Here is an 8,638-nt window from a genome sequence, read left to right on the forward strand (position 1 = left end):
GGGGTGGAGTGCTCCAGGCAGAGGGAGAAGCATGAGCAAAGGTCCTGAGGCTAGAACTAGGTTATGTGTTGGAAGAATAGTGGGAGGAGCAGGGCTAAGGAGTAGTGAGGGGGGGAGGGGGGGAGGAGGTGAGGGGAGAGGAGCAGAGGGGCTGGGTCATGAGGGCCTGGCTCGATGCCATCAGGGTCCCTTCCTGCTCTACCTGCACCCCTCTACCCCCGCCCCCCAACATCTCACACATACGCACACACACATATACACACACACACCTACCTTTGTTCTTGGCCATGCTGGGTAGGGAGGAGGACTTGGGCAGGAAAACAGGGAAGGCAAGGCCTCCATGCGGTCCCCATGCAATGGGAGTGGTGTGTGAGGGAGGTGAGTCTTTGTTTTCTCATCTGTGAAGTGAAGGGGGCTCTGTAGGGATTATAAATGATGCCCATAAATTCACACATTTACTGAGCTATTAATAAATCACAGTATTATGATTTGGGGAGGAGCGTATCACATGGTACTTAAGCAGGTGGGCTCTGGAGCCTGACCACTGCTGCTTGACTCCTGGCTCAGCCAAGCACCCTATCTTTATGGGCCTCAGTCTCCTCATTTGTAAAATAGAATAGTAATGACGAGGTCTGATCTCAAGGAACCTGGAGAGAATAAAGTGAGATGATGTACAGGCCATTGCCCAGTGCCTGGCGCATGGTAGGGTGCTCCTGGGATCACATTGGTGTGGGGAACCTGTGTAGGGAGGAGGGCAGGTGCAGATCTGGGTCAGAGGAAGGGAGTGGGGTTGGGCTGGGGCTGCCCCCAGCCTCTGAGCCCTGTGCCCCCCACAGGCTTCCTCATCTTCCTCTGGTACTGGTCCATGCGCCTGCAGGCCCGGGGTGGGCCCTCCCCTCTGAAGAGCAGCTCGGACAGTACCAGGCTCCCTATCAGCTCGGGCAGCACCTCGTCCAGCCGCATCTAGGCCGCCAGCCCCCCGCCGATGTGAGGAAGCAGAGTCGCGGTCTCTCTTCACTGCTGCTTGCGGCCCCTGCAGCCAGGCCAAGCCAGCCGGAGACCTGAGAAGGCCCAAGGACCTCAGAAGGATGGGGCTGTTGCCATGGCAGCCAGACTCCCCAGCTGGGCCTTCTGAATTGGCCGGGGGAGCTACTTGCCTCTTGGGTCCAGCTCAGGGGGCTCAGGAATGGGACTGAAGGCTGGTCTTAACACACCACCACTGGACTGGCCCTCCTGGCTGGAATCTGCAGGCCTTGGACCTTGGAGGCTGGTGGCGTCCTTGGCCCTGTGGCCCAGCCCAGGACGGGAATGTGCCATAGCTGTTCTGTCTCTGGTGATCACCATGAGGGCACTCTGTAGCCCCTGTCATTTTAATCTAAGGATGGCCCACAGGGAAAATGAGTTGGGGCAGAGCTTTGAGCCAGACCCCTGGAGGAGGAGCACTCCATCCCTGGAGCATAATGACAGCCCAGGGAGGGAGCTGGGCTGTCCTTATGCTGGCCCTCTGAGTCTAGGGCCATCACCCTTTGTCAGCCTCCCCAGCCCTCCCTCTCCCCTTCCTGGTCCTCCCTCTCCTCGGACCTCCTTTGTCCTCCACTCACAGCCCGGAGTCCCCAATGCCAATGCTGGATTTTGGGTAGTGGTTCCCAAGAGCTACCTGGTGCCTGCTGTAAACCTTTATCTACTGCATGGGCGTTTGCCTGCCCCTGACTTGGCTTAGTATAAACGTTCTGGGCTGGGCTAGGTCCATCTTCCCACCTGGGCATCTCCACGGCTGCATCACCCTAGCTCACCACTGCCAAGCCCACACCTCACAGGGGCCCGCAGCCTCTCCCGAAGCCCTCTTGTGGCAAGAACTGTGGAACGTAGCAGTCCAAATTTGTTTCTACCCCAGCATTCCAAAGACTGAGACACGCCTCCCCTGGTGATGCTTGTAGAGCCTGACATGCTCCGTAGAACCCCTGCAGACGATCTTGAGCACACCTCGCAGCCCGTCACGGTTAATTCTGTTGGACACAGGTGGCCAGACCTGGTCGCTTCCCCTCCGAGCTCTCAGTCTAATGTGGGAGGCATGCATGAGACAAGAACTCTTAGAGGTACAGGCACAGAGTTGGGGGAGCCCTCATTCCTGGCTGGGACTCCAGGAAGGCTTCCTGTAGGAGGCAGCATTTGATCTGGCTCTCAGCCTTAAAGATGGGGAGGATTTTCTTTGTAATTACCAGTTCATTTGTCTTTTCATATTAAAAAGAAGTACATGTTCATCGTAGAGAATTTGGAAGCTGTAGAAGAGTACGTAGAAGAGTACATAGAAAAAATAAAAATCAGCTGTTATCGCCTAACCAACCGTGGCAAGAATTTCCTTCTGAGCTTTTTTCTGGGCTTCTCTTAAGAATCAATGATAAAAACACCTGGGGGCCAATCAGGAAACAAGAACAAGAGAAGAGGGCCATAAGTGAAAGACATCTACTGGAAACGTTGTCAGGGCAGAGGTTGGGGGAGGAATGGCAACTGGGTGTCAGTGCTGGGGGAGCTGCGCGTGGTCTGTGGTGAACTGAAGGTTACGAGCCCCACGCAGAGAATGCAGCTGCTGCTTCGCTCCAGCCGGTTGCCCCCTCGGAGGGATGAAGGCCCGTGTAGCCAGACTGCCTGCCTTTTATGACAAATAAGAAATCCAGATCGTGCTGGTGTAAAATCCCGATTTAAAAAACTTGGCTAATCCAAAATATTCTCTGGTCAAAGAAATCACGTCTGAGGGCTGCATTCAGCCCTTGGCTGGTCACGAGACCTGTGTAACCAGTTTATTGACCCGTGTGAAGTGGATGGGCTGCAAGAATGAAATGACTGGACTTTTTTGCCATCTCTGCCTTCAAACTTGTCCCGGCAAATTTCCCCTCTCCATCCTGTGACACAGGTGAGGCAGGTCAAATAAGTTGCTGTCCCCCTTCAGTTATGGGAGCGGTCTTGTTCGATCACGGCTTTCTGTGTCCAGGTCTAAAGGTCCAGCACAGGTCCAGCCCAGGCCCACATCTGAGCCTTCCGCCCCTGCAGTCTCCTCCCTCCTCTCCTGGCTGCTCTGGGGGGAGCGCGGGCTAGGGAAAGAGGCAACTCTCTGGAGTTGGACGGGAGGGGTGTGAAGTGCCTTGGCTAGGAGTGGACTGGCAGTGGTGTGATGAGCGTGAACGTGGGATCTTTGGGGACCTGCAGGGACCTTGGCACATGGGAACCCCCTGCCCCCTGCCTCTCTCCCAACCCCTCCTCCTGCTGCTTCCATTGGCCTCTGCCTCCACCTTCTCCACGTGGTGGGCTCCTCTTGTGCCCTGAGGACAGAGGACAAACCTTCCCCACAGTGTCCCGGTTGAGCAGCTGGGTGGGATCAGAGCCAGCTCCGCTCTCAGAGACCTCTCTCGGGTCTCTTGGACCCCCATCACTTGGCTAGACCTGAGGGGATACCTCCCCCATCCTCAGAGAGGGAAGGAAGGGACCCAGCCCCCTCCCCCGGGCAGGTGGGACTCCCCTCAAATTCTCCCACTTCAAAGAACTCTCTTGACACCTAGTTTCTGTTTCCGAGGGAAGCTCAGGTAGTGGGGCTGGGGTGCTGGGTCGGGTCCCATCCTCTTGTGACCCACCCTGCACGGGCCACCTGACAGCTCCGTGGTGGTCCTTGACTCTGATGGTTCTTATCATGCGCTTCTCTGGGCTGTGGGACTTTGGGCAATAGGACCACTCTTCCCACCAGGACGTGGCCAGGTTTGTTTCCCCTTTGGAGTGGGAAATGGATTGGAGTGGCCAGGGTGTGAGTGCTGGCCAGGCCTGGCCAGAGTACCGGAGGCCTCGCACCTGGAGGCAGGTGCCCACCTGGAGCCGTATGGACAAGCTGGGGGTGGGAGGTGGCAGAAGGGGAAGGTTTCCCCTGGAATTTAGCGGTCCCAGGGCTCCAAGTGGCCCCAGGCCAATCCCCAGCCCCCGTGGGGCCCGGGAGAGGTGGCCCTCCCTCTGTCTCTGCCGGACCCTCCCTTGCCACTTTGCCAGTCCCCGGTCCTGTCTTCCCAGGTGTGCTGCACACGATCTGGGTCCTGGTCTGCAGGTCTCCAGGCTCTTCTTTACAAACAGGCATCCATGAGCCCCTCTGGAGGGCCCAGGGGCCGGGTGGGTCTCCAGTGGTGGGCCTAGCAGGTCACAGTTCACAAAGCCGTCCACCCTCTCCCCTTGCCGGGACATGCGGCTGGGTGGGAGGAGGGGCATTCACCCTCCCAGCCTTCCCTGCAGAGGAAGTGCCTGGGGCCCACGCCCCAGGAGTGGCCCTGACCCTCCCCAGGCCCAGAGGGCCTAGCAGGAGACTGAGTCCTGTCCGGACACTGTGTGGGAGGAAGGGGAAATAGAGGCCAGTCAGGGCTGGGCGGGTCCCCATTAGACCCCAGGGTGGAGCAGGGCCAGCTCTGGCCGTGTGGGCCCGAGAGCGGATGCTGGTGATGATGTACTTCCTTGGCGGAGTGCCCTTCACCTTCTGATCTCGAAGTAGCCAGCCAAGGGTGCTGGCCTCATCCACATGGCTTCCTTGGGGCCACCACAGTGGGGGCCTCGGTGGTCAGCCCTTCCCCTGCCTACATACTGCACCCCATATGTGTTTGCTGCCCCAGTTCCCGTCTGGGCCACCGTGACCCGCTGGTGATGGTGATGATAATTTCACAGTACTGATAATCATGATAGTGGTAATAATGGCCACGCCCACTGACTGAGCAATTCCACAGGCATCATCTCATGAGTTCTCCCCACGCCTCGTGAGAAACTTTCCTCCTTAGCAGAGGTCAGCTCATGCAAACTCGGGCCGCCAGGAAGTGGCCAGGACAGATGTCAGCCCAGGCCTGACCAACCCCAGGGCCCATGCTCCTGCCCCTCACCCACCCCCGTCCTGCCCCTCCTGTTATTGTCTGCTGGGGGGGCGGGGCCTCCAGGCCTGGCTCCTCCTCTCCTTCCAGGACCCCAGCAGGCGTGGGCTTGAGCCTGGTCTTGTTCAAATCACAGGCATGAATGAGGGAGTGCGGACACTCTCATCCCTATAGCCAGGCCGTGCGCCCGGCATACTACCGGTCTCCTGGAACCCCAACACAGCCCTAGGGGGCAGCCGCATTGCTATATGCGCTTTACAGAGGAGGAAACAGAGGCTCAGAGAGGCCCCCAGCTTGTGAAAGGAGGATCTGAGGTAAGGGTTCCTGACCCCACAGCCTGGGCTCACCGTCACTCCCCAGGGGCCTGCTCGGGTGCAGAGGCCTCTGTGGCCGCTGAACCCCAGCCCCGCAGCACCCACCCAGACGAGGCCCTGGGAGCAGCACCCCTGGGGGGGTTCAGCAGCTCCTGCCAAGTGGGGCCCGCTCTGCAGGTGGTCATGGGGCGGGGTGAGACTAGGAAAACTGCCCGGTTGCCCACACTCACCTTTCACAACCCAACCGATGGTGCCATGGAGCAGGAAGGGCGTGGGCGGGGCCACAGGAAGCGGCAACGCTGCGGCCGTGGCGGGGGGGGGGTGGGGAGGCCGGCTCGGCCTGGGCGCAGCGGGACGCACGGCTGCAGGGCTCCGGCCGGCGTGGACCAGGCTGGCCAGGGATGGTGACCCGCGGGGCCCTGGGAGTCCTGCTCCTCCTGCTCCTGGCCTCAGGTGAGCAGCCGGCTCCTTACGCCTTCCGGCCAAGCCTGGGAGACCCAGGGTCGGGGACAGGGAGGGCGTGTCTGGAGCAGGTCCTCCGAGGAGCCCACCTGACGGCCGCAGCACCTCCTCTGTCGTCGGGGTCAGTCCTGCTCTCCCGATAAACTTTGGTCAGCACTGGTCTCAGATCCCCTTTGCTTCCCCACAGCGCCCTGGGGATGGGAGAGCACGGGGCGGGGGGGGGGGTGCGCCCACACTTCGTCCCTCAGGCTGCGGCTCCCCGACAGGCCTGGCTCTGGGACACGGGTGGGCCCAGGACAAGTTCTTCTCCAGCTGGCCTCTGAGCTCCAGGGGAAGGCGGCTGGGACCCTTGAGGCTGAGGCCAGGCTGGGCCTGCACGGCCCTCCCCCGACCCCGTCCACCCCCTTCCCGGTCATGCCGGCTCCCCTCCATGTCCCCTCAGCGGTCCCCCGGTCCTCAGTCTCCCAAGCCGAGAACAAGGCTCTTCCTGGCCCTTGCCGTCCCCGCTCCCAAGAAAGCCGGCCCCACCCCTGGCCCACCTGGCCAGCTCTCCCTGGCGCTCTGTGCCGTCTGCAGGGCACAGAGGAAGCTGTGCCCTCTCCATGCACCCGTCTCCGAGCCTTGCCTGCTCCTGCTGTTTCGCCCTTGGTTCAGTGAGTGGCCCGCGTGCCTGTCCCCCACCCCTGTGTGTGTCCAGCATGCGGTCACACGGCTTTGCGCATATGGACCGACCTCTTTTGGGGGCTTTAAAAAACCCTCTTCTCTTCAAATGTTGGGAGATTCAGGGAAACGCAAAGTTTAGTCTGTGGCTCCAAAGAGTGTGAAAACTGGCCGGGCCGTCCTGGCGGGATGGCGGCAACAGCTGATGGATTAATTAACTTCATAACCACTAGTGGCTCTTGCTCGGTCTCATTAAGGACCCTGTGCCCCTCACGAAAGTTGTAATTTTCTGGTTGGGCCTTGAAGGCTCCCCCGAGTGATAGAGTTTACCCTATGGTGACGGGTGCTCTGGTTCAGCTGTTTAAACAGTGTGAGGAGCCCTGAGACGTTTATGTCTAGAGGGAAGGCTCCTTTTTTTAAAAAAAAATTAATTAATTAATTAATTTTTGGCTGCGTTGGGTCTTTGTTGCTGAGGGTGGGCTTTTCTCTAGTTGTGGCGAGCGGGTGCTACTCTTCGTTGCGGTGGCTTCTCTTGTTGCGGAGCACGGGCTCTAGGCATATGGGCTCAGTAGTTGTGGCGTGCGGGCTCTAGAGCGCAGGCTCAGTAGCTGTGGCTCACGGGCCTAGTTGCTCCGCGGCATGTGGGACCTTCCCAGACCAGGGCTCGAACCCGTATCCCCTGCATTGGCAGGCGGATCCTTAACCACTGCGCCACTAGGGAAGCCCGAGGCTCCTTCTTCTGTGAACATTTTGGGGCAGTTGCCATGCGTTAATTTGCTCTTTCATTCATTCATTCCAGAAGCGTTGATGGAGCCCTCTACTCAGTGTCAGGCCCTGTGCTCATATGCCATGTGGTCCCTGCCCTCAAGGGACTCACAGTCTAGCAGAGTGATGGGGTGCTTCAAAAGAGTCCAGGGCATGATGGGGGCCCAGAGGGAAGCAGACACACTCTTTAATAAAGGGGTACTTTACCAAGGGCATGTCAGGGCTGGCACGAGGGACAAGAAGCTGTGGCTGTTGGCAGAGGGAAACAGGCCACTGGTAGAGAGCCTTAGGGAGGGGTGAGTACTGCCCTGACCTCTGACCTCCTCGCCCCCGCCATATGAACCCAGATTGAGGTGGTCCTTGGAGGCCAACCTCTGGGCAGAGCGGGATGGAGAAGAGTAGGGTGGGTCTGGAGGGCCTCCCACACACAGGCCTGGTTCAGGCTCTCCCTGTCTGGGCTAAATGCTTCTTCTAACGTCTTCCAAAAATAATTGCAAAAACGATGTTTCATAATCTTCTCTGCACCAGGTACTTGGCAAGAGCTTCATAAGCCCAACGGCCCTGAAATTTCATGGCAGGCCAGGAAGGAGGCTCTGTTAACACCCACCGAGTTGCCCCCTGCACCCAGCACCCATGTGTAACCCCTCAGGCATACAGAGGGCTGGGATTACAAAGAGAATGGTACCTTCCCTGGAGCTGACAATTTCCTCCCCCTCTCTGCTCTTCTTCTCTCTTTCTCTTTTTCTCTTTCTCCTTCCTTCCCTCTTCTTTCTCTCTTCCTCCTTTGTTTAAAAAGCAAACATGGATGTTATTATACACATGCTCATCCATCGTGTGATTTTTCCCGTTAAACAACGTGTTATGAATATCTTTACAGTCTAACAGAAAACTGAAGTTCCTTTACAAGCTACTTAAAACATTGTCACATAGAGGGCTAATTATTATAAAATCCACTTGAAAATGTTATTTTTTTACCTATGTTTACCCTAACTTTGGTCTGCCATTATCTTTACCATGTATTTTATTTTTGTCTTAATATTTAACTAGTTTCATTTAATGTGAAGTAATATTGTGCATAATTTTTTAAAAAAAATCAGACACTGGAGAAGGGTGTGAAAAAATGAAAAGTAAATGTCTCCCTTCCCATTTCACCCACAGTTCCTGGTGGGCCAGTCAGAAACGTAAAGGTGCAGATTGTCAAGATCCAGCCCCACTGCCCCCATAAAGGATACGATAAAGCAGTTCATGGAAAAAGACATACAAATAGATGCTCAAACCCCTTCTTAAATTAAAATGAAGTTCAATTTTACCCCCCAAACTGGCAAAGATTTGAAAGTTTGGTAAAGTCTAGGCCTGTGAACAGGTGGGTAAATAGTCACTCTTGCCTACTTTTGGTGCGAGTGTAAATAGGTGTAACCCTTTTAAGAAGGAAATTCGGGGCTTCCCTGGTGGCGCAGTGGTTGCGCGTCCGCCTGCCGATGCAGGGGAACCGGGTTCGCGCCCCGGTCCGGGAGGATCCCACGTGCCGCGGAGCGGCTGGGCCCGTGAGCC

At 57.3% G+C, this 8,638-nt stretch overlaps 1 protein-coding gene across 3 annotated transcripts in view; it reads left to right on the forward strand.

Annotated features, from left to right (window-relative positions):
- Positions 1–8,638, forward strand: part of ADGRG1 (adhesion G protein-coupled receptor G1) — a 91,478-nt gene that overhangs the window by 30,119 nt on the left and 52,721 nt on the right. For 2 of the 3 annotated variants that reach the window (XM_028477943.2, XM_007107038.4), the window contains exon 14: positions 837–2,340. The exons of the other annotated variant lie outside the window; for it this stretch is intronic. In XM_028477943.2, the coding sequence (XP_028333744.1) occupies positions 837–967 (131 nt within the window). In that variant the 3' untranslated portion in view covers positions 968–2,340. Of the gene's footprint in view, positions 1–836; positions 2,341–8,638 lie in introns of those variants that run through there. 3 annotated transcript variants of the gene reach the window in all.

The sequence above is a fragment of the Physeter macrocephalus genome, chromosome 17, assembly GCF_002837175.3.
Source record: "Physeter macrocephalus isolate SW-GA chromosome 17, ASM283717v5, whole genome shotgun sequence".
Taxonomy (NCBI): Eukaryota; Metazoa; Chordata; class Mammalia; order Artiodactyla; family Physeteridae; genus Physeter; species Physeter macrocephalus.